Here is a 26,530-nt window from a genome sequence, read left to right as displayed (position 1 = left end):
AAAGCATCCCACCATTTTTGGATGCAGTGTTACAATGAAAAGACTCTTCTGTCATTTTTGACCGTATACTGTAAAGTATAGGTTTATGGGGCGTTATAAATAAGAAATCAAAACGTTTCTGTAGATCAGTCCTTGAGTTACATAGACTGAGCAGAGTTGTTCATCCTGTCTACAGGATTAAAGAAGCGGTTAACCAACATCATTAGCCTCTTCTGTGTCAGATTCACTTGCACTTCTCTTCCACTAGAGAGAGCCAAAGTCTTTGCTACGAGAATACAGCCGCCAACCTTTTCCAAACCGTTGTTATTTAAGTGGTCTGTATCACAGTGTGCTTCCCAGGCTTTGTGATAAATTAGTTATTTTATCCGAATACTCCACATTTTGTAGACATTTTATGTTGTTGTATGATTTCTTAAAGATAGAAAGCCCAATGCACGCAACACAAAGCAAAAGGAACCCGGCTGGTTGAAAGATGTTTGGCAACAAACACTGAATGTAGGACTGGGCCTGTTTTAATGGTTTCTAAAGGTTAATATTTACTGATGGAGGAACACTTAAAGTACATGTTCAGGAAACTACAATTCCAGTGTTTGTTATCATTCAATATAATTTCAGAGAACTGTCCTGAAACTCATGGCTATAGAGAAACACGTTTCCTGTGTGGGTTCTTTTAAGCTGTAGGCTAGGTTGAGTTCACGGACAATGGCAATGTTTGATGTGAACCTGATAAACCAGTGATCTCCGGCCACCATACATAGATCATACATCTGTGGCTTTGAGGCTCATCAAAGTCTGTTTACATGGACAAATGCTGTCATCTAGGAAATATATGAAGAAATGGATGGGTGGATCAAAAGTGGGAGAAAACTTCGGATGCCTGCTGTCCTTGAATCAAAGCCAATCTTCTAAAACATCTCAAAAATGCATTCCATAGCCAGCAAGTTTGTGTCATGGGAGTATGTGTCTGTTTCTGCGATCGTGTCGCTTTGATGAGAGACTTAACTGTTTCAGATGTCCTTTTGTGTTTACAAAAAGTCCATGTTGTGAAAGGTGAATCTAAATTTGTATAGCCGGGTGTTTCTAATAATAAATAAGTGTCTCAATGGCAGTGAGCCAGCAGTCCCAGAAACAGGAAATGCTTTAAGTGAAATGTAGCCATAATTAAGACTACTGTGACAAGCCAGAAAGGTGTATTGTTGCATTTAGGTCGTTAATTATTCAGAAGGTTATTTATAAGATAATTTAGTCATATATTATGTATGAATATAGACCATATACTCTATGTGCGTTAATGTTCTCTTCAGATTTTTTCATTGCTTTCAAAATAAAAGTCCGAAGAAGACATCATTTGCAAAACGTGCCACACTTGAGTCGTAAGGTGAAACCCCAAAGAATAACAAATATAAACTGGGTAACGCGTAACGTAACAGGGTGTTATTCACGATGTCAAATCACACGTCATCGCAGCATCATTAAAAAACATGCCGCACTAAAAACCTGAACACGCGCGTTTTATTTTGAATCCCCTAAACGGAAACCGCGCCGCGTGTTCCGGTTTTTTTCCGGTTAGCTTGTTGTGAGTGAGCAGCAGTAAAAGAGCTATCCTCCTCCCCGCCCAGCCCAGCCAGGCAGCATCAGTCTGTGCCAGGGTCAGGGGAGGGAGACGGCGTGGAACAGCGCAGTGAACTCCTCACTCAGCGCTTACAGGACGATTAGGACCCGACTTTTCTTTAGTTGCCTGGGTGTCAGCTTGTCATAAAATGCAGACGTCCAGCAGTTACCCCTCAAGAGTGGGCAGAAACCCATTTCTCCACGAACCGAAATTCACCGTGACAGAGAAAATAAAGGTAAGAAAACAAATGCTACCATGTGTGTGTGTGTCGTTAAACATCTTCTTTCGTCCTCTAAAGTTATTTTCAACGTACCGTGTGTAGTTAGTGCTGCTGGTATTTTGTCAATTTTCCACAGCTATACTTTACCCACCTTGTGTGGGCTATTTTGTGACATGACGTGCTTTGTGGGTAAGTTGATACTCTGGTAAAATAATATATAAACATTGTCATAAAAAGCAAGGAGACGTCCTTCATGACTGGCAGCTGCAGGGGAAATGTTGTGTCTGTCTAGGAAATATAGTATCTCAGTGTTTCCTGGTTGTTCTTCACTTCCATAAACTTTCAGGATTTGTTAACCTAGCACATATATTTCATTTATGTTTATCCCAGTTGTCTTAGCTCAGTTTGATGTACCTCTTTGAATGTCAGTGAAAATACAGATCACTTCAAACGTTAAATCAAACTGCTAATGGGAAATATATATACAGTATATAAAAAAAGTCTGTAGCCTCAGAGATAACAGGGACACCTGTGCAATCTCTCATTTAGCCAACAGCTCTTTTCCCCACTCACACCTGTATAGTTTTGTGTCTGCGGTGCTGGCCCATGTGCTGCATTGGATTGTACGTGTTATCACTATAAGACCACTAAGTCACATTTTCCTGCTGGATGGATGGTGCCAAGCCAGAGGTGAATCTTGATTGACCCCATTTGCATATCGGATATTTGCATTGTGTTTTTAATACGCCCCTGCTTTCATTGGTGAGAGCTCACACAAAATACACCCCAAGCACATTGTATTGATCGAATCATCTGACATGTGCTACTCAAACTGGCATGCATTGGACTTCCTCTGTATGAGTCCGCACTTCTCTGTTTCTTTTCACTCACCCAGCCCGCACGGGCCAGTAGTGTTTCTAAAGGGCTAAACAATCTGATAGCTTAAAACGTTTTATGTGTACATTGTCACATTTTCAGTACGTTGCTTGTCAGAGCTGGTTGATCAAGGATCTGCTGAGTGCAATACTTAAAATGCTCTTATTATCAGTGTAGTGATAGCAACTAATACAAGAATGGCATAATCACCGCTGGATTTCCTTGAACAAAGCCATCTCAGTTTGTCATCTTGTCCTGTTTACATTGATTAAACTTGCCCTTGAGTAGGCTTGGCTTTATGGAGATATTGCCGTGACGACAAATCCAACAACAGTATTGAAGAACCCAGACATCTGGGCTCTTTAGTCTAAAATGTTGACCAATTTACCTGAATATAGTGGTAGCACACGTAAGATGTTAAAGCCAGACATGATTATAAAAGTGCAGGTGAGACAATCTGCGGGGTCTGTTACACACATACAGCTGTGGCTACCTCCCTGAACCATCGACAAAAATCAATGGGATCCCTGCTGGAGGAGTGCAGTGTGGCTGAAATACATCCTTAACAATCAAGCAATGGATCAATAGATTCACATGCTTAGTGATTAGTAGGGTGAGCTGACAGCATGTCAATGTCTTGAACACACAAATAGCCAGACTGATCAACTGAAAGAGCCATTTTATCTTTTTTATATACGAACATGAAACACTTGTTTTATTGATGGTTTTATTCACTTTCAAGTGAATACACATTTTTAAAGAAACTGCTGAAACCAGTGACAATGCTTGGCTTTCGTTCAGAGCAAAACATATAAAACACCAGGCTCAGGAACTTGGCCTTCGTGTTAACACTGGTTCCCACCAATTAAAATTCCACTGTAAATGGTAAAAACAGGCTTTTTTGCCCATTGGGTTTTGTATGTGTTTATTGTAGTAAGTCATACATGGCTATTTCTCTTTGTTTTGCTGGTTGCTCTAACTACACCTTTTCCTTGTCGTGCTTCTCTAGCTATTAGAGCATCTTCATTAGAATGTGTTTAACAGGTTTTCAGTTGGAGTTTGCAGGAGATTGTAAACAGTTGTGTGTCTGTGCCAGATGACGGCAGCGTGTCAGTGAATGTAAGCTGGTTCACTCCACCTTGCCTGCCTCTAATGTGGCAGTGAGGTGTGTTTTTTTTCCACTCGCCACATGTGTTGCACGCACTTATGAAAACAAACATGAGCTCTGCCTGAATGGAAACAAACCAAACAAAAGAAGAATTAAAATTCAAATTAAAAATAGATGTATTGCTGTTTAGATGGCTCTATGACCACTGCATAACATGCATTCATTCGGCTATTCAATCCGTGGGTTTTGTTGTAGAGAAGTGACGTCTTGACGCATAAGCACATTTCTCTCTCTTGCTACCGCTCTTCTAGCAAACATGATCTTGATCCTGTAGATCAACTAGGTCAACAAGTGAAACAGATGTAGGCCTATAGTAGTGCTCATTCCAGCTGAGTCACGCATTGCTGAACAGTGAATAACACAGACATTGCAGAGAGCTCTCCAGCTTGCAGGCAAAATACCTGTGACTTTCAGCAGAGCTGGAGAGTGACTTGATAGAGAGCTTCTTAACTAAGACAATATTTAATGCTGTATTTGGCTTCAACAATATGTGTGTAACAGGTACTGTCTGTCACCTTTGGCTCTGATCTGGTGAACTCCATTCCAACTACTTGGTTTTTCATCTTTCTTGACACGCTGCCTGAATCTGACAAACAGTAGGGCATACTGAGTGCTTCCTGGCCCCCAGGTGGAAACCAGGGCACACTTAACCTGGCTCACTGAAAACAATTATCCAAGAGCAATTAGCTATCACTACAGGGTATAGAGCAGTTAAAATTGTACTGATCCACATTACCCAGGGAGATGAGTGTTATACAGTATGGCATCGCAATGGAAAATGGTGTCAGTGGAGGCCTGGAAATACTTTTTGTTTTAAAATAAGCAGTTAGGACTGCAAAAACAGATTTAGTATGATTTAGTTTTATTTGTGTATGAAGTTTATCAAATCTTAATTTATCTAAATCCACTTTACATAGTTAAGTCAAGACCTTACATTATCACAGACAGAAATCTAGAATTCCTCCTTCCTGAGCAAGCACTTGGCGACAGTGGGGAAATAGAAACTCTGATTTAATTGGGTGAAACTCGTCTGCCAGGGCTGGTTAGAGTGAGATGACAACGGCAACAGAATACTTCAGAAAATTATTACATTTAGCAAAACAAACATCATAACGTAACATCCATTTGTTGTAGTGTCCTGTTCCTGCTGCTTGGCTAGATACCTGCCCCTCAGGGGGGTCAGTGGCCCCTGGCCGCTTTACTGCTGCTCTAAATTTGAGCTGGAGGTTCTTGTGCCATCCCAGGACCTCTTAAATATTGTTTACAACAGAAGTCTTAGCTTTTTTTAAAAAATGGATAACTAAATGAATAAGCACAGTCAAACTTTAATATATAATTGTATAAATATAAATGTGTTCCCTCTGTATGCTGTGCAGACTGCAGTTATATCTGTGGTTAATGTGGGAGTGAGATGCCAAATGCCAATCTAATCAGACATGAATTAACAAACATTCATCTTTTCTTTTATACAGAAAAATAATTTTTTTTTTTGTTATGAATAAATGTTTATTTAAAACCAGAATGCTGTTACCATGTCATCACATTTACACGTATCCCATTGAGAAATGTGATGGGGTGCAAGTCCTTAAATCAGAGAAAATAATTCATTCAGGGGTGGCAGGTGGATGATTAATGCATGCACTGGATTGGCGTCAGAACCCATTCGTGCATTACTAGCGTGCTTGTGTCAGTATATATATTTTTTTGTTGCTATATTTTCTATAGATATATATTTAACTTGAATGTTTGGAGAATGAGGTAGAAATGTGTGCTTACTTGACCTCTATAGTCTGCTCCACAGCCCTACTAAAGGCTGAACTGGCTGCATAACACACCAGAATCCTAGACCAAATTGTCTGTTATCTAGATGCACCGAAGGTAATGAAGGCACCACATTATCATAAGGAAGATAAAAGATTTGCCACAAAGGTCATGGCAAGGCCACAAAGGCTGGCTTTTCGTCTCTAGTCAATCTGCAATCTCATCTATTCCCGTAATGTAACAATATTCCTAAACCTTTGTAAATGCCCTTATTTAATAAAATCTTTCAAACCTCATGCACTAAGTTTGCAACACACCCCTTTTGATACAATTTCAATGCTTCAGGCATAATTAAATTTAGCACTGATGGCATCATTAAGGTTTTTTCAGCTTTTCCGTTACTTAGAAACCATTTCGACCACAGTCATTTTGAGGAGTTGTACTCTTCATGAGGAGTGGTGTGTAAAAACAGGTGGGTAGATTTTATGCCCAAATAGGGGTACAGGAGCAAAAAGATGTGCCAAGACAAAAAGACTAGCATGTCACTTTTTAATTCCAACATGGCTGTGTGATACAATTGAACCCAGCACTACTGAAGCCCCTTTTCTACTACAGATTTCAAATCATCAGCTGTAGATTGGCGTCTGCGCCCATAAAACACTCGAAATTGCTCCCCTCTGCCCTGCCCCAGCTCATTCTTATGCCACCTCCTGTGAAAATGTCAGTGGATCCTCCCAGATGGATTTGTTAAGCTCTGATGATGACGCACAGGCATGGGGGGTTGAGAGTCAGGAAGAGGCATTAGAGCATCATAAATCAGCCCCATTGCTGTTTATTTATTAATTCAGCCCTGAAGTGTGCACCTGGGCTCCTCCAGAAAGAGAAATACACTGCGAAGAAAGGAAAGATGGGACAGGAAGGGAGGGGAGGTTAGATATGACTCCCCTGAGTGGTGACAAAGAGCACATCAGTGCAAAGTAGGATAACATTTGAAAGGACAGCAGAATGATAAATGAAGGTGCAGCTGAGCAAACAGACGGAGTGTAAAGATTGACGGATGGATGGCATGATGGATAGTTGAGGAGAGGAACTCCTTCGGGATTGGAGATTACAACAAGGAGCCTGGTATGAGGGATTGCAATGAAAGCGTGGGAGGAAGATTTGTAAGAGAGGTTAGACAACTAGAAGAAAGGAGCTTAAAATGTCACACAGTCCGAATTTACACTGGAGGCCGTGGCTTTGTGACCCTGCTAGTACATACACACCACATCTCTCTCATTACACAGTAAGAGAAAAGGCATGACGGGTCAGTCAGATGACCTATCATCTCTTCTGTGGACCTCAGGCTTTAATAAACTTTATATAAATGACAATACTTAAACCGTGTGACCAATGTTTGAACTCGCACACTGTTTGCCTTATCTAATTTCTGGCCTAGTATACAGTACATATTGTAAACTGTCAGCACACTCCTCAATTTTGATTACATTGTTTAAAAAGCTTTATTCACTAGGATTCATTAGCCTTCGACCAAGAGGCTCCTGACCAAGGAGCAACCTCAGAGGCTTAAAGCACAACTAAAAATGCCTACAGCCTGGTACAAGAAACAGTTTTGTTCTCCACAGATAATTCCGCCATTTATGACAAATGTATGTGCAGTTTCATGTAACTCATGTAACTCAATTACATATTATTAAGGCTTAAAATTATGCATAATTAAGGGAGATGCCAATTTGAGTGACAGAGGGCTGTCTCAGGTGTCTAGCTGTTTGCCAAGGCATCACCCGCCTGCCACAGCTCCTCTCACGCTCCATCTCTTTGCCAGTTATTAAATTAGCCGGGAGTTAAGCGGAGACGGGCTCTGCCAAGACAACAATGGCTGGTGCCACCACACTGATCTCCAAAAGCGCACTTCAGGAGTCCCATGGGTGACTCCCCAGAGGGTTCGTCCATCTTTATGGTCAGTGGACACGTCATTACATTGTATTTACCACTCCACCAGATCTCAGTTAAGTTGGTCACCTTTCACAGAAGCAGACAGCTGTGACAGAGACACTGCATTTGTTACGGTTGCTTCAGAATCAAAGAAGCCTTGTGTTGTTGTTGAGCAGTTTAGATTTGAATTAGGAGAATGTTAGGTTTGCATAAAAAAGTCTGTAAACAAAGTAATTGTAAAGAATTATATAAATTGTAAAAAGAAAAAAAAAAAGTCTGACCAAGGAAAATCAGTAGAAACATATTGTAAATAAGTTTAAAAGGGAAAGCATGAGGCAGAAGGTTCAAGTCAAGTAAAAACAATTATTCTGTATGGATCTCTAAAGAATTCAGTTACATGTTATTTAAATAACATCAATAACAATGCAAATTGTCTCAAGACGCTTTACAACACCCGGCCTGAAACCTCCAGAGCAAGCACAAAGTCAACTGTGGCAAGAAAAAACCATGAGAAACCTTGAGCAGAATCTAGCAGGCCCTGATTTACACAACAGAATCTCTGTGGGTGTTGAAAATAAATCTTGGAATCAATAACAATACCCATGTAACTAAAAGTGGTTTTGGGGATCATATTAATGCTTGTTTATCTATTAAAAGACATTTTATATATCTGCAGATTCTGTTGACATTAGGTAAGTGGTATTGATAACCTAGTGGACGTAAAAGCCTGTGGGCTCCAGGTGTTCCTACACAGGAAAGTGTGATTAGATCAGGAATGTTAGTGTGATTAGTGGGTGCGTGCTTGTGTCTTTCTTGAGGAACAGATGGAATGTGAGACTCCTCCTCTTGACACGGAGGAGCATATAGGTGTATCTATCTGCTGTAAACAAATGTACAGGGTGCTTGGACTCTGTAATTCTTGTTTGGCAGGAATGTTGCAGTGAATAATAAGTTGTGGAAATGCATTGTAACAGTAACTAAGTGACTCTATATGTCTGGGCACACTTAACCTGGCTCACTGAATGTCTATATTTATATCTCTTTTCAGATTGGATTGATGTCGGTAACGGTTTTTCCAGTGCGGCTGCTGTTGGTGTGTTTCTTCATGCTGCTGGCATGGCCGTTTGCCTTCATAGCCTCCCTGGGACGTTCCGACTTTGACATTGAGCCGCAGTACTGGTGGAGAAGGTGCGTTGGTGAATATTTGTTTGTTATTTGTGAGTGTGATGGAAGTGTTAAAATAGCTTGTGCATAACATACAAGATTGCACGGAAATGTGTGAAGTTTTTAAGATCCTATAAATAGCCATTAGTTAGACTGTGCAAGACCAACAAGCCTTTTGTTTTGCCGAGCTGATTGTTTTGTGTCTGCTGATGACTGCTCTGATATCATTTCGTACAGTGAATCTGTTTATATTGAGAATATCTAGAATTAAACAGCTGGATTAACATATCACTTTTGGGGATTTGGATATTTCTTGGTATTTCTTTAACCGGGCAATCATAAAATCTGTATGCTTAAAGTGACTGCTTATGATGTGAATTTGTGAACACCTACACTTTTAAATACACAGTAATGCACACAGGGAGTACTAGCTTACACACTAAAGGAATGGAGAGTTGATAAAAATGTTTTGACAGGTAAACACCCTTTTAACATACACTGAAACATAATGTCCCAGAGGTGTTCTATTGGATTTAGGTCGGTCAATGGTATCAATGGTATCAATTCCTCAATGCTCCAGGAACTGCTTGCATACTCTCACCACATGAGGCCGGGCACTGTCGTGCACGAGGAGGAATCCAGGACCCATTGTACCAGCGTAGGTGTCTAACAATGGGCCCCAGGATTTCATCCCAGTACCTAATGGCAGTCAGTGTGTCTTTGTCTAGCCTGTAGAGGTCTGTGCGTCCCTCCATGGATATGCCTCCTCAGACCATCACTGACGCACAACCAAAGCAGTCATGCTGAATGACTTGAACCTAGTCTCATCTGTGAAGAGCACAGGGCACCAGTGGCCAACCTGCCAATTCTTGTGTTCTATGGCAAATGCCAATCGAGCTCCACGATGCCGGGCATTGAGCACAGGGTCCACTGGAGGATGTTGATTGATTGGTCGGAGACATTCACACCAGTGGCCTGCTGGAGGTCATTTTGTAGGGCTCTGGTTGTGCTCACCCTGTTCCTCCTTGCACAAAGGAGCAGCTACCGATCCTGTTGATGGGTTGAGGACCTCCTACGTCCCTGCTCAGCTCTCCTAGAGTTCTTGGAATCTCCTCCATGCTCTTAAGACTGTGCTGGGCGACTCATCTCTGGTAATGGCATGTATTGATGTGCCATCCTGGAGGAGTTGGACTGCCTGTGAAGCACTGTAGGGTCCAGATATCGCCTCATGCTACCGGTAGTGACACCCCCTCTGCTACTTAACTAACCAGATCAATATCACCGAAGTTTAATTGACTTGATGCTATGCTCAGATTAAAAAGTGTTCCTTAATTTTTTTGGGCAGTGTGTATGGAACCACACAGAAATGTGTAAATCTCTATTTGTGCTTTATCAGGTGTATAGACCTGTGTCTACGAGTAATCATGCGAGCCATGTGGTTTTGCGGAGGTTTCCATTGGGTCAAGGTGAAAGGAGAACGGGCGCCACCTTCTGAAGTTCCCATCCTCACGGTGGCACCACATTCTACTTACTTTGATGCCATCCCAGTCACCATGACCATGTGCTCCATTGTCACCAAACTGGAGAGCAGGAGCATTCCAGTCTGGGGCAGTAAGTGAACGTAAATGCAAAATCTTGCGTAGATCTAATAAAGCTTGAGCTCGCATAGCTTTTCAAACAGTCTACACAAGTTATATATATGTTAATATATGTATATTTCTAAATTTGTGTCTGAATTACTGTAATATATTACATAACTATATTTAAACTGAATTTAAATTGTGAATAATAAAGTGTTAATTACACTTTTTGTGGTTTATCCTGGAAATCAGATTAAACACTATGTTTATTAACTCTGTGTTTTTCCAAACTCATATTCAGTTTTTATTTTACATTCAGCTTTTAAAGCAGGCAGTATGTCCAGGATAAGGCAGAATATTGGCTAGAGATTAAACCATGTTTGCTGTCTGAGTCATCTGTTCGAGCAGAGCAATAGTCTATAAATTAAAAAAAGGACAGAAAATCAATTTAATCTCATCCATTAAGCATATACAGGGATGTAAGCATGTTTTATTGTTTAGTAAAAATGGGTGATCTAATTTAAAAGATTCAAAAATAGCACATGCTCTGTGGTCAAACTTACAGATGTATAATTTATCTCAGTGGCTAGTTAACATGCACCTCTATGGCTCAGTATGTCTGACAGTACCTGAAATAACATTCTTACCCTTAATTTACAAGAACAATTGATTAGTGAAGTAAGTTCTGAAACATAACAATTTTTTCTCTCTCTCTCATGTCTTGTTTACATCACAAATCGACCCGTTCATCATTGCTCTCCCAGCTTTGATCAGCTACATCAGGCCAGTGTTTGTGTTTCGGTCAGACCAGGATTCAAGAAGAAAAACTGTAGCGGAGATCAAGCGAAGAGCCCTCTCTGGAGGGAAGTGGCCTCAGGTAAAATATGAGTATGCACATGAAAATGCACACAAACAGATTTGACCCCTGCTCACATCATCTTGTTACCGAAAGGTGATAGCATGAGTACAGTGCATTTACTTGTGTCAGTTTGAGTGCCTTAATGGGGATTTGTCTGTTCCAGATCATGATATTCCCAGAGGGGACCTGCACCAACAGGTCAGGTCTCATCTTATTCAAGGCTGGTATGTATTCAGTCCTTTTTCTATTTTAGGTTAATCATAAAACTATATAGAAGATAATCTGGTTTTGTGTGTTTATCCTTATCAGTGTCAAGTTACCCTACCTTGATAAAAGTCTTATTTAAAACACAACTTTATTCTTTGTGAACTGAAAATCATGACAGATTGATGCCTATTTTCCTCTTATTTTCTCTTATAATTCTGTTTATTTTATCAGTCAACATGAATAACTTCAAAGTTGCTGTTGATGCTCGTCTGGCCCTAGATTCTGAGTTTAGGGCCAGCGTTTTCACTAGTCGAACCCCTGTTGGCAGATTTTCAGCTGATTCAGCGTGTTGAATCAGCAGTGGTGTGCATTGCTGAGAGAGATTAGTCTGGTGATCAACTTGGCAAATCATTGCACGAGCAGAGAAATGGAAGTGACAAAAGTGAACAAAACGACGACATTCAAAGGGCACAGAGAAGGCTTTTTTCCCATTTCGTCTTCATCTAACCTGAACATTCAAATACACAAGTATTTTACAACATTTACACTTTGATGAGTAAACTGCAGACCCACGGATCTGACAAAGTCATCTCTGTGTGATGGTTTGCAGTTTTTCCTGGCCTCCCAGCTAATAGTAGTTCTTATAGTTTATGATTTTATTGACAAGTACAGACTACTACCACCTGCTAGTATAAAGTGTTAATTCTTGTCACGCAGGCACATGACGTACTATATGGCAGAAAGGAAAACCTCCTCTTTATGCTAAAAGTCAGTATGTTAGCTTTGTCGACGTGTATTGCTGACATTAGTTTCCTGCTTGTCTGTACTGCTTTAGACTTTTTTTTGTTGTTCAAGCTTATTCATAGATGGTGAGCAGCATAAAATAGATGCATGTTGTAAAATTGGCAAGAAAGTGGAAGTGAACCATTTCTCTTTTTGACTTCAAATTTTCAAGTGATCAAGTATGTGACAACAACACAACTATAGTGCTGCTACACAGCCCTGCTAGCTTGCTACCCAGAACTCTCTCCCAGATAGAGACCAACCAGAGGCAAATGATATAATACAATACAGCGTTTTAGTACTGCATTTGTGAATTGTATGAGTTTGAAAGATTCTCAGATGTTTTTGTTTGGAAACCAACAGTTGTAGTTCTTTGTAAATGACAAAATATGTCTGCTACATAAAGTACAAATAATAATTGTTGCTCTTTGTTTACCCGATGCAATAACTGTGCAAACCAGTGCCCAGAAAGGTATTTGGTGGTGTTAACAGAGAGATTTAATTTGTTCAGTATTCCTTTCATTTAGTGTGGCGGGACTTGTACTGATTATTTATGCATGGAGTTGACTGCATAGCTGCCAACTCCAGGTGTAGATGTCTGGACAGATTAATTTAATGCTGGCCCTGCAGGTTTAGAGGTTCTTGCTCCAGGACACTTCATCACATAACTGTTGAACACATCTGTTTTGGTACTTGTTTTTCTGCTTGTGTGTCTGTGTGCGCGTGCGCGTGCATGATGTTGTATGCCATTGTCCATTGCCTGCTCTGCCTAATCCCCTTTCTTCCAGTCTGTAATTCTGTCATTCCCAGTAAGCCCCGTTGGTCACACTCTGTCCTGCTTTCGTTGTACAGTTTTTGCCCAGCTTCATCTGTCTGTTGTGTGTTACCAGTTCTCTCTGGAAGTGTCTCCTCTAGTTATGTCTCATCACTGGCTCCCAGCACAACAGATCATCATGTGTCTCTGTGTCTGTGTTAATGTGCCACTGCCCTGGTGCATGGACAAAAAAAAGTCGCCACCTGGATCTAACTAAGCAAATAGGTATTAGCCTCCTATTGGAAAATTACTGCATGGGTGATTATCTTTCAGCCGGCAACTGGTTATTTAATCCCAATTGATGCAATGAGTAGCTTCTCATTTCTTAAACAATCATTTCTTAAACAAGACACATCTTGTGGTTGTGGAAAAGATGTCAGTCTGTTTGAGAAGGGTCAAATCATTGGCATGCATCAAGCAGAGAAAACATCTAAGGAGATTGTAGAAACTATTAAAATTAGGTTAAGAACTGTCCAACGTATTATTGAAACCTGGAAGGATAGTGGGGAACCATTGTCTTCGTGTTGAGAAAAAAATCCTGATTGATCGTGATTGGCGATCACTTAAACGTTTGGTGAAATCAAATGGAAGAAAAACAACAAACAACAGAAGAACTCTGGGATATGTTTAATAGTGAAAGTAAGAGCATTTCAATATAGACAGTGAGAAGGGAACTCAAGGGATTGGGACTGAACAGCTGTGTAGCCTGAAGAAAACCATTAATTGGTGAGGCTAACTGGAAAAAAGGCTTCAGTTTGCTAAGGAGCATAACGATTGGACTCTGGAGCAATGGAAGAAGGTCATGTGGTCTGATGAGTTCACATTTACCCTGTTCCAGAGAGATGGGGGCATCAGGGTAAGAAGAGAGGCAGATGAAGTGATGCACCCATCATGCCTAGTGTCTACTGTACAAGCCTGTGGAGGCAGTGCTATGATCTGGGGTTGCTACAGTTGCTCAGGTCTAGGTTCAGCAACATTATGTGTCCAAAGAATGAGGTCAGCTGACTACCTGAATATACTGAATGATCAGGTTATTCCATCAATGGATTTTTTCTTCCCTGATGTTCACGGGCATATTCCAAGATGACAATGCCAGGATTCATGGGGCTCAAATTGTGAAAGAGTGGTTCAGGGAGCATGAGACATCATTTTCACACATGGATTGGCCACCACAGAGTCCAGACCTTAACCCCATTGAGAATCTTTGGGATGTGCTGGAGAAGGCTTTGCTCAGTGGTCAGACTCTCCCATCATCAACACAAGATCTTGGTGAAAAAATGAATGCAACACTGGATGGAAATAAATCTGGTGACATTGCAGAAGCTTATCACAGCAATGCCACAGGAAATGCATGCTGTAATCAAAGTTAAAGGCCCTTCAACAAAATATTAGAGAGTGTGACCTTTTTTCTTTTTTTGGTGGTGACATGTTTTTTTTTGGCCAGGCATTGTACATTCTGTCCCTTTCTCACTTCAAACTGCCTCTTTTATTTTCACTCTTTTCCACCCTTCTGCCCTCTTACCACAGTCCCATTTGCTCAGACGCAGCAGGCAGTGATCTTTTTATGTTCTCATGTGAAGCTTGAACAATATCATTTTCTGTTGTATTTAAAATCAGATTTCATCCAGTCATCACCATTTATTGTTGATTACAGCCACTAAGATGGAATGTGTTATATATGTAATTTCATAACACTATAGTAATCACTGATAATGTTCTCTGATTTGGGAATTTTATTAGTACAACACCATAACAGGCGTCTTGTTAAAGTTGAAACCAGACTTGGCCTTTTTTAATTATATACCTTTTCACATGTATATAGGCTACGTGTTTTGTAGCAGTTATCTGATGGTCCATTTAAAAATGTAGAAAAAATACACAATTTATACAAACTGTAAGAATAATGAATTTTGGTTTGGTTCTACATCAGTTAAAGCTACACAAATCAGTAACTGAATATGATCAGTTGTGACAATGGCAATTTGATCTCAAACTTTTAATGACCAAAACATATCAATTAAAAAAACAAAAAAAACAAAAAACATTTCTGTACTTCTCTTCAGCCTGTGAAGTGTTTTAGTGTCTAGCTTAGTGTTTAGCTTGAGCCACAAATGTTGGTCGAGTGCCATGTGCTATTACCATAGCACATGGCAGATGTTTTCATCACAATAGCTTATATATAAATAAAGCTAATGTTTGCTCTGTGCCCAGTGCTAATGCCAGACAGATGAAGTTAGCAACTAGCCAGTGAACGTAGAGTGTAGGACCATGTTGCATCTAAAAACACACATTTCCCCCAGAGGCTAGTGGAAGCCAGAATAAGTGTGAATACTGACTTCAGTCTATAGACTTCAGGTGTCAATAACATGACTTAGAATGAATGCTTATGTTGCAATGTGTCTGCTGGATGTATAAACCAGAACCATTGGCTAACACCTTCGCCATATCTATAACACAATGATATATTATATTGTTAAAGCATAAGCCTTCATTTTATATGTAATATATGTGTAATATGTAATAATATATGTCCTTTCAAATGCCACACAATAGCTCAAATAGGTCTTTGTCCAGGGATAAATACTTCATGTTGCTCCTATCAGCTCAGCTGTCATCAACAGGACATAATATAATCTCAATAGAAAGGCTGCCAGCCAGTGCTAGAGGTTATCCTAAGGTTGACTGCTTGTCTCTCTCATCTAAGCCAGAACACACAGTTTAACCCAGTACATCACTCTGTCACTCTTTGTTGTGTTCACCTCACTTAAAAACAAATCTTTTCTGTTTATCTCCCACCACATTCCTCCTCTCTTGTCTTTCTCAGGTGCTTTCATCCCAGGACTCCCTGTGCAGCCAGTGGTACTACGCTACCCAAACAAACTGGTAAATGTCTTGCATCTTGCCCTAATCTTCTACTTCCACTTTCTTTTTGAAGTCTGCTCTATACTGGCAACCTTGGACATAGTTCATGTTTAACTTGAGTCCACCTGTATATACGCACACACCCATGCACATTGGCACACCTATGATGTAATGGTTTCTTTCCTCCACATTAGTGTGTCTTCCTCTTGTGTTGAATGACTTCATGTTCTAGTAGGGTGATATTTCATCCTGTTCTTTCTCTCTCTCACACACACATCCCACACACAAGTGCACACAGGTGTCATGTCTCTCTCTCTGCACCTCTTCTCGCTCTCTCATGACTTATGCAGTTCTTATTACTTAGCTTTTCCTGTCTGTTTCCCTAGAAAGCTTTTGTCACTGCACTTATGTAGTCACTGCGTTGATTTTTGTGACCATCATGGCACCACAAGGCAGTTAAGCAGGTCAAATGACTTATCCCTAGTTTTATGTGTTCCTGTCCAGATTTTCTCTTTCTACACAAGCCTTATTGATTTCCATTCCATCTATGTCTGTATGTTAAAGTACTGTAGACAGGGTGGTCAACTGGACAGGAAATAACTCAACTAGTAACACTTTTTGTAACTATGACTGAAACACCAAAAATCATGAAAAGAAGTTGATACGGCGCATCTGAGATAATATTGGTAATGCAGGTCAGATCAGAATACAATGTACTGTTGCATTTCAGCTTCAGGCGGTTAACTGTTTCTTTCACTTTGTACTACACATGAACAAATAGAGAGACAAACTTCTGTTGGATACACTGGGACTGATCAGCCATAACATTTAAACCACGGACAGGTGAAGTGAATAACATTGACCATATTGTGACAATGCCTTGTTCTGCTGGGAAACTTTCGGACGTGGCATTGGTGTGAATGCTACAAATGTAGCACTCACCTAGACCAGACCAGGCACCCCAACCCCATGACAATCACACTCCTTGACGGCCACAGCCATCTCCAGCAGGATGCAGCGTAACACAGGCACTAAGAGAAAGTGATGGTGAAGTCACTTACACCACTTTTATGGTGTGTAAGCAGTCTTGTACTTCAACAGTTTTATAACTTAAAGTTGAACTATCTTAACTCGCAACATTATCTTTAAAGTGGCACAGTTACTCTCTCACCATTGACTTATGTACATATTTGCCCTTTGGCTGCTCCGGCAGGAGGGGCAGGCTGCAGAAGTATTTTATTCCCATTTCTTCCTAATGCCACATCACCATTTTTTATTATTTTTTTAATCTTCACATCTACACTGACTCAGGTGACCTCCCATGAGAACACTCAGACTCCACCCTGTTCCCTGCTTGAGTGAACAAAAGCCTTTATTCAACATCTTCACATATACAGTGGTTGGCCTTGAAACCTTTTAACCAACTTGGAGTTTCTGTATTGAGTTCTGTATGAAAAATGCAGTATACAGTCTCCTACAGTATGCAGCCACGTCACTGTAGGTATGGCACTGGTGTGTGAAAGTGTACGAATGTGTGTGCTTGTGTGAACGATTGGGTAAGTGTGACACTGTGATTGTAAAGTGCTTTGCATATCAATAGGTAGAAAAGAATTAATAAATACAAGCCTTTTCCCATCTATCATAATAATAATAATAAGAATAAGAATAAGAAAACCTTTATTAGTCCCACAATGGGGAAATTGCAGTTTACAACAGCATGCAGAAATGACAGAGATAGAATAGATGATAGACATATTGCACAGATATATTGGACATATTAGGAGTGCTCGTTGTGGAGCCTAACAGCAGCAGGAAGGAAAGACCTTCTGTATCTTTCCTTCACACATCGAGGGTGAAGCAGTCTGTCACTGAAGCTGCTCCTCAGCTCCACCAGGCCACCGTGCAGGGGGCGGGACTCATTGTCCAGCATGGAGGACAGTTCAGCCAGAACTCTCCTGTCACCCACTTCCCCCACCGAGTCCAAGGGGCAGCCCAGGACAGAGCTGGACTTCCTGATGATCTTATCCAGCTTCTTCCTTTCCCTCTCTGCTATGCCACTGCTCCAGCAGACCACTCCACACAGGATGGCCGACGCCACCACAGAGCTTGCAGAGTGCGGCCAGTTCGAACGTCTTATATGGCAGCGATCTCACGTTGCCCATGGTAACGGAGGGGAGAACAGTGCTGAGAAGTGAAGCGTCTCTTCTTTTCTCGATGTTGTTTTCCTGCTCGGCATCCACGGCGGGTCTTATGAAGTATCTCCGTGAGGATCTCATGTCTGTCCCTAGGGAACACTACAGCGCTACGCAGGGCTATCAGCTGTTCCCTCCTGTAAACAATGCGCACGCTGGCCGCTTCTTGCATAGTTACGCCGGCCGGTGCAATGCTGTCTGAAAAAGTATATACAAAAATAATCTCCACAAAAAGTGAATTAAATTCGAAAAAAAGAAAGAGAGATCGAGTAAGAGCTGTTGCAAGCAGCTGCCAGCTTCAGCCGGCGCAAAAAACTAAACAAAACAAAAAAACAATCTGATCTGAAAACACAGCATTAACCTTCGAGCTAGTTATACAAATATGATATGCTTCAGCATATGTACAGACAGATACATTGTTAAACTCAGATTTAAGGTTCTGCACAGAGAAACTTCCTCTTTACGGAAATTAAATGAATATGTAATATTTCTGCTCAGCGAAGTAAAGTAACAATAAGTCAAACTTGTTTTTGGGTGGACTTTATGTAAAGTAAGATTGCAGCAATGACAGTAGAACTGTAATCTCGCATGCTGGCTTAAAAGATTTCTGCATAATCGATACAGCTATCAGTATTCAGGCAATGATCAACAGTAAGATATCAGTTGTATGAAACTGCCTTCGTGAGGTGTCTTTGTGTTTGTTCTCAGCCATTTCCTCTTTCCTCTCCCTCTCCACAGGATACTGTTACATGGACATGGCAAGGTCCTGGAGCGTGAGTGTTTCTGTCTTTCATTCACACACCCACACACTGACAAACACCAAACACCACACACACACACACACACACACACACACACACACATACACAGAGCTTCTACTCACCCTCAGTTAAGTATGTGGTTATAACACCGCTGACCTGTATTCCATTAGAAAAGAACGCGGTAAGATACTGTAGGGGAACCTGCAGTATCTATGACCATCTGTTCAGCCTTGTCTCAATTCATCATTATTTACTCTTCCTGATGCCATCTCGTCATGTTTAGACAGAGCTACTTCTTTCTTCTTGCAGGTTCAAGATCTTATGGCTTACTCTGTGCCAGCTTCATAACTCCATGGAGGTTGAGGTGAGTAAACCAAAAATCTGTAAATGTGCTTTGTTTTTTGTATCAATATCATCAGTCTTTTTTTCAAATTGAGCCTAAAATTTAAATTGTATTAGCCAGTCATCCAGTGTGATTTTTGTATTTATTATGTTTTGCTTCAATGCAGAGCTATGACAGAACGAATGAGTTTACATTCTTTCTCTCTCTGTAGTACTTACCTGTTTATACTCCATCAGACGAGGAGAAGGAAAATCCTGCTCTGTTTGCCAATAATGTCAGAAAGCTCATGGCCAAGTGAGTGTGTATTAACCTCTTTGCCTTGATCTGCGTCAGAGTGTTTGCACACTCTTGCTTAGTAATCCCAAAACTTACAGACCTTACGTTTTTTTCCTGTGTCCTGACAGGGCTTTGGATCTGCCCCTCACAAACCTGTCATTTGATGACCGTGAGATCAGCCTGTCACGGGGCCCTCTGCGCATATATGACTACAGCAGCCTGTTGGAGTTTAACCAGCTAATGTATCGCTTAGGGTGAGTTGAGGGAGACTGGATTGACTGGTTGAACTGGTAGTGGGTGGGTGTGATTCAAAACGTTGGGGCAATAAAGGTGTATAAACACTGACACCTAATGGTGGCAGGGCAGAAACACACACAGCGAGATCTTCCTCTCAAGGCTAAATACATTCAAATAGCATAATAAGGTGCAAGGAGCCATAATGTGTAACTTTTTTGTTAATTAGAGAAGATATAAGGGAGTCAAAAGGGTGATAATTAGTGTCACTTTAAAGAGCACTAATAAAATCAGCTTTCTGCATGTATTTTTTCATTTCATTTGAACACCAGAGGTATAAATGTTTGATAAATAGAGACATTGTAGGAGCAGCTCTTGCTTTGTTTGTCCTAAAAATGTTGCAATCACAGCCATAATAACATACTTGTGATCATATGATTCTTAGTCATAAGACTAAATTTATCATCTGGAACAGTAAGCACTTCTTCACCAGATACTTCTTTTAACCATGTCATTTTATGCAAAAAGATCAAGTTTTTTAATTTAACTATCTTCCAAAAACTAAGCATGCTGTGTTCCATAATTAGATTATATAATTATATAAATTTCTTTTGCAATAAAATCCTGTGCGAGTTTACTGTATGTGCCAGCATTAATTATTTCAAAATGAGACTTGATCTTTGTGCTGGAATTGCTTTCACAGTTACTTATCAACTTCAACGTACCATTTGAAATGCATATTTTATTGAAAATGTACTTGCTATCTTACTGGTCCTTAGAGCATCAACATATAGCATAAAGTACTCATAATTTAGAATGTATTATGAGTCTTAATCTGCATGTAGTCACTAAATATAACACGTACATAGTGGAATATAGTCATAAGCAACGATTACATGAAAATAAGTAAAGTACCTCAAAAAGTTTACTTGGTAGTTCCTGAGTAAATTTAAATCTCCAATTTCCCACCAGTGCAAGTCACAGTGCACCAGCACGCCTGACCGTGTCAATGCAGATAAAATACATCCCTCACACTTTGTTTGCTTGAGTTATTTTTAAAATGCTAGTAGTTTGTGGGATTTCTGCAAGCTAACCAAATTGAATGTACCAAACTTTGTACACAAGTGTGTCAAACATGTGGTTTTCTCTGCTTTCCCTTATTGTAACAGAGTGAGAACAGGGACCTCAGACAAGGCCCTTGAAGAGCAAGCCAGGAGAGCCAAAAAGCTTCATGAGGAAAGACTGGGTTTGGAGGACTTTGCTCAGTTCATCAGCCTACCAGTTACAGATACACTTAAACAAGTCCACAGCATGTTTAATCAGGTAAACCCTAAGACATGCAAGGAACAATAAAGCTTTGTTTGTGAGTGGATATGGACGATATGGTACAAGAAGACACATTGTTTTACATTCTGGGTTTAGTTTCTTTCTTTAACTGAAAGAAGGGTAAGTATTTCTCACTTAAATTAAACACCCAAAGGTTTTAACTGCTGTGTTTGGTTTCCTAAAGGGTGTTGTATGATTTGACAATGACTCAGCTCCTCAATATGGACAAGCTTAATTAAAAATAATTTTAACAGTGAGGGTTTGGAGAATCTTGTTGCATAAATGTAATAATCATAAAATGTATTTACTGAGCACTTTATTTAAAAAAAACAAAAAACATTATTGCTTATTAAACACTGATACCCCAGAAATTACAGTAATTCTCTAAGACTCTGTGCAGACAAGTTCAGATTAACAAGCTAGTTGGTTTATTAGGACAAAGGTGATTTGACTCTCTACAAGTACTCCATAAAGACATTAAATCATTACATTTGCTGACAATGCACATTAATGAGGTCAGTGTTTGTTTGTTTGTTCTTTTATACATATGTCCTATTTGTGATGACAGTCTACTAGATCTGTGAGCCTGATCACATAAGGCAAGGCATAAGGCAATCCACATTCCATTTAAAACACAGAAAATCTATATCTACCTAAGTTTAGATACTACTTAAAGATAATGAAAGTTTTGTTGAAATGGAAACAATATCTGCTTTGGCTCACTGAGATAATTTTGCTTCCAGAATGGAGATGGACAGATCGACATCAGACACTACGTCATCGCTCTGTCTACTGTTCATCAACCTTCAAAGTCAATGGACACCCTCAAACTGGCCTTCAAGGTAAGCGTTTTTACCACTGAATTTGATTGATGTTTTATAGCATTACACTAAAGAAATGTCGGTTTGCAGATGTATGAGAGCGAGGAGGATGGAGAAATCCTAGAGGAGGAGCTGGTGGCCATCTTGGAAATAATGCTGGGAGTGAAGGAAGTGGAACTCTCGGGTCTGTTTTTAACCCTTGAGGGCCAGGACACGGGGAGGATCACTTATGGTAAGACCCGGTTTTTGTTCATTGTTTTTATTTACAGTGGCACTGTTTAAAAGGAGGACTCGTTAGAGATGATTGACAGCACGGAGTATGTCAATGTGTCCCCCACTTTGTGCTGTCACCGTCACATCTGATTTCATCTTATCTTTACTGAAGAAGATAAATACCATCTGTTGGTTTGAAGAGATTTTACAACCACCATCTGCTTTTTCTAGAAACTGTCAAAGCTTGTCTGTAGTCTCTTTTCTTGTCTCCTTTTCCCATAAAACACTGCAGATTTTCCATCTGTACAAAATGTTAAATGTCGTATACAGCCAGGAGCTTTTAATCTTATCATAGTAATACCGTCTAAATGAAAGAACGAATTAAATATTGAAATGTTGCGCCTTAAATTTTTAATTAAAACTTTATTCCACTCCCTCTTCGCTAAAAAGTACACAGAATGTTTTTTTTCAATCTCTCCCCCCCTTTTCCCCAGACGTGCTCCATCATTTTATACAGCAGCATCCGCGCTTCGTCCTGGACTGCCTCGATTTTAAAGACCATCCACGTAAATTCTGTTTCGGCCGGCCTAAGAGCTGCAACGGCCAAAACCACAACAAGGCTGACTAGATTACGGACCGTTCCCACCATTTACGTGACGGAAGCATCTCCTGATGCTGCAGCCAGCCTGCCACCTCTGTGCCTTTAAGTGCAGGTAGAGAAAAAACAAAGTTGTTAGAAAGGGTAAGAATGTGTACTTCATGTCTTATTTCAGTTCTCAGCTATTTTTTTGTCTTCCATTATTTCTAATTAATTAAGATTGACATTTTTTAAAACATTTTGCAAATATTTATTTAAATTTATTTTCTTATATGTTTAGTATAAATATTTAAGAAATCAGTAGGTAAAAAGAGGAGTGTTTTTATTCTCCTCATGGATGACTTGTGAAGTGTGAAGGTTAGGACTGTCATTAACTCAGGTAAATGGACGCTAGCCCTTTTCTGCTACTCTTCAGTTTCATCCAAACCAATAAAGAAATTTTCAGGTTAAATGGATCCAAATATACAGCGTGCTGCCGTTCAGTGATGAGTCTGGATTATCATACCAAAGATGTGAATTCAAATACTTTAGGCAATGGCAACCCTGTTATTTAATGAGCAAAAAAGTGTTCACACTAATGACTTGGAACATATTTATCAGCTGTCTCAGAGTCCTAGGGATTGTGGTAAAAGTTAACTTGGAAGGAAAACCACTCCTACCTCACAATTTGAATTGACAGTCTTTTTCATCAAAGAGAGAAAACACTGTGAGTGTAGACAGTGTGTTTCTTTGATCTTCTGAGCTGCAAATTATGACATTCTGTAGTTTTTCAGACAGCCGCTGTTTGGAGTGTTAGCTAACGGTGAAATTCTAAATGCACAATGTTGTAAATGCCTTACAAAAAGCTTAAAGAGACAGCTTAGTTTCTTTGAAATGGGGTTGTATGAATTACTTATCCATAGTCATACGGTGGCAGCCAGCGTGGAAGCCAAACAATGAACTAGTGTGGATGTGTTGCTAACATTAGATTTGCTGCTCACCCCATCCACATGGGGTGGGGGTGCCTGGTCTGGTCTAGGTGGATGGTACCTGTCTAAGTAACATCCACATGAATTCCAGGTCCAAAAGTTTCCACCGGTACAGTAGTTTGATGAATAATATAAAAGTGGCAATTTTTAAAAACTGGTCATTTTTCCTCCAAAAATGCAGCTGCTTCCAAATTCAATTCTGGATTAACAAATCTCTGTACAAGCGGCAAATACATACCATATATCAACAGTATTTGCACTTCTGTGCTGGTTTAAATGTTGATTTCAGACGATTTACGCTGTACTGACACATTTTGTATCTTATGAATGACTGCAATGTTCTAGTTTCATTTCTCGATAACCGTCTTAAACGCACAAATCAAAGCTCTTTGGTCATATTATGCTAATAAAATCATTTTGATTTTGAGGTTGTCATTTACTGTCTTTATCCACTAGATGGAGCTTTGCTTTCACACATTCACTTCAGTGTGGTTTGATATCTCTGTGCCGAGCGAATCCAGAGGTTCACACTTGTACTAAAACTATTCATAGTTGTAGTTTGTTAATTACTCTCTTTCCTCCACCTTTGTCCTCAGTCCATATAATCACTTCTCAGGGACTTTATATTCTCCTCTGATCAATACTGGCCACCACACAGTAAGTAAATGAGTAGGCTGCACTCAGCCTATGTCATTCATGGTGGCTCTTCTCTTCTCAGTCCACTTGATGGTGCTAGCTCCTTATGCTATACACACCAGAGAGCCCATGCACCACTGCCCACCTGATGGACAGGAAAAGCATTACCTCATCCCTTCCTTTCATTCCTTCAGGTAAAAATAGACAGATTAAGCCTGGGCTTTGATGAGAGAAACCTACAGAGGAGGTGTGGAAGCAGGGAGAGAGGGATAGAGATGGAGGAGAGAGACTAAATGGATCGTTCTGCTCCAAATCCAATTCCTAATAGCTGGAGGGAGGCAGGGTGGGAGGAGGGAGAAGAAAACAGTCAAAGAAAGAGGAGAGGGAGAGTGGAGATATCACGTCTAACAATTAAGACCTGCCTCCAGGCTCTAAAGAAGAAGCTTTGTTGAGAACATATAAATTGCTCATTGAGCAGTGCCTCTCTGCAGTCTCCCTCAGATACTCCTGCCTCAAAGGAATCTGCCATAAAAAGACAGCAGCTGTAGCCCACGGCCCTTCACATAGGAGGGCTGGAATCTGTTCACAGTATTTAGGGATCCATCTCCAGCCATCCTCCTGGCCAAGCAAAATCCCCCCTACAGTAAACACAAACCTGGACCTAATCCCAATGACTGTAGTTACGGAAACATCACAGTACACCCACCGGAGATCCCTTGTGGTAACTGTACTTTGCAGGGTCAAGGATCCAGCTCAGATAACAGTTATTTATTGTTGTTGTAAAGGCCAAGTGGATGAGCCTCTTGTTGCCTGGAAATTAGCCTGTTTGCTTTTCTCTGAGTCAGGTTGTGGATGTGTGGCCTGCCAGCTACAATATTTTGAATCAAAGATTTGTAAGTGTAAATGTTTTATCAAACGGGATTTTGCTCAGTTATTCCCAATCAAGGGTACATGCACTCCAGGGTTTCCACTGCAGCTGCCAAAAGGTACATGGAAAGATTGTGGAGCAGCTCAGTTACTTTGAAAAAAAAATGCATATTATGATTTTATGCTTTTTAGTGAGCGCACTCAACTAATTAGTGAGAAGACAGAGAAAGAGAGATTGTGAATATTATTGGATGCCTGGTTTAAAAAAAAAAAAAAAAGCTGAAATGAATGAAACCATATTGATGAGTGGCCCATAGTGAGAATGCCTTCTTTTTTTCACATGTTTATCCTACTGTGAACTGTATTAGTTCTTCTAACACTGATCTGCTGTACTGCAGCCACATGGGAGCCTTTGCAAGCATGAACTCCTCTGTTCAGGTCTCGCCGCAGCCTCTTAGTGGGTTCAGGTCTGGGTTTTGACATGGTCCCTCCAAAACTTTAATTTCTTGCCAGTTTCCACTTTCCTTTATATTCCATTCCAAGGTTGTATTTGGGATCACTGTCTTGCTGCATAACCCAGCTGTATTCAAACTTCAACTCCCAGACTGACTTTCTCCAGCAGGATTTCCTGTTGGAGCAGAATACATTTCCCTGTTGTCCTGGAGCAACAGAACATGATTCTGCCTCCCCCATGCCTCTTTGTAGATGGTAAATGGTAAATGGCCTTGCTTTTATATAGCGCTTTTCTACCTATTGGTACTCAAAGTGCTTAACAGTCACAGACACATCTACCCATTCGCTCACACAAGCACACACACATTCACACACCAGTGCCACACACTGGGAGCAACTGGGGGTTCAGTGTCTTGCTCAAGGACACTTGTGGCACATTCCGCTAACCCTCTGGTCGTGGACAACCCGCTCTACCTACTGAGCCACAGCCGCCCCTGTGATACTGTGTACAATTCTTTTTGCAAAATTCTGTGTTTGATTTAGGCCAAATATGACAACATCCATCGTTCAAACAGCCAGGCTTTCATAAAGCATTTTCTTAAAAACTTTGAATATCATCAAGGTATGTCAAAACCTAAAAATACCTTCATTTTCTTCTGGGTTACCAGTGATTTTCACCTCATCACTCTCCCGTGGATTATATTTTTTTGAGAATTCTGAACACTGACCTTTATCAAGGTGAGTGTCCTACTTTGGATTCTGGTTTCTCTCGTGACTTCCTGGATGACTCATTACCATGCTCTTGGTGGAATAATAGACGGTTGGCCACTTCTGAGGTCCAACATTGTTCCAAGACTTCTCTATCTGCCATTTTAGGCCTTTTTTTCCCGTTATTTGTAAATTCCCCATATACATTTTATGACATGAGTTAAACATAAAGAGACTATAATGAAGTTTTTCTTTGCCATGTTGAGAGTGTGAAGAAATTACTGAGTCAGTTT

General features: G+C 40.4%; 1 protein-coding gene across 1 annotated transcript; it reads left to right on the top strand.

Annotated features, from left to right (window-relative positions):
- The first annotated feature begins 1,685 nt into the window (after positions 1–1,685).
- lpcat1 (lysophosphatidylcholine acyltransferase 1) lies at positions 1,686–24,216 on the top strand. The gene is made up of 14 exons (XM_084562937.1): positions 1,686–1,847; positions 8,621–8,760; positions 10,133–10,347; positions 11,081–11,193; positions 11,339–11,399; positions 15,804–15,862; positions 18,772–18,806; positions 19,104–19,158; positions 19,349–19,431; positions 19,542–19,667; positions 20,817–20,970; positions 21,717–21,815; positions 21,885–22,026; positions 22,502–24,216. The coding sequence occupies exons 1-14, from the start codon at positions 1,761–1,763 to the stop codon at positions 22,633–22,635; spliced, it is 1,503 nt and encodes a 500-aa protein (XP_084419063.1). The 5' UTR covers positions 1,686–1,760; the 3' UTR covers positions 22,636–24,216.
- The last annotated feature ends 2,314 nt before the right edge of the window (positions 24,217–26,530 follow it).

The sequence above is a fragment of the Chelon labrosus genome, assembly GCF_963514085.1.
Source record: "Chelon labrosus genome assembly, chromosome: 16".
Classification (NCBI taxonomy): domain Eukaryota; kingdom Metazoa; phylum Chordata; class Actinopteri; order Mugiliformes; family Mugilidae; genus Chelon; species Chelon labrosus.
The sequence above is the reverse complement of the archived record's forward strand: the minus strand, read 5'-3'. Positions and strand labels throughout refer to the sequence as shown.

Excerpts from the sequence above, each read along its gene's own strand:
- lpcat1 (XM_084562937.1), top strand. The coding sequence starts at position 1,761 with ATGCAGACGTCCAGCAGTTACCCCTCAAGAGTGGGCAGAAACCCATTT. Across the intron at positions 1,848-8,620 it reads CCGTGACAGAGAAAATAAAG|ATTGGATTGATGTCGGTAAC; the intron begins GTAAGAAAACAA and ends ATCTCTTTTCAG. Across the intron at positions 20,971-21,716 it reads TCCACAGCATGTTTAATCAG|AATGGAGATGGACAGATCGA; the intron begins GTAAACCCTAAG and ends TTTTGCTTCCAG.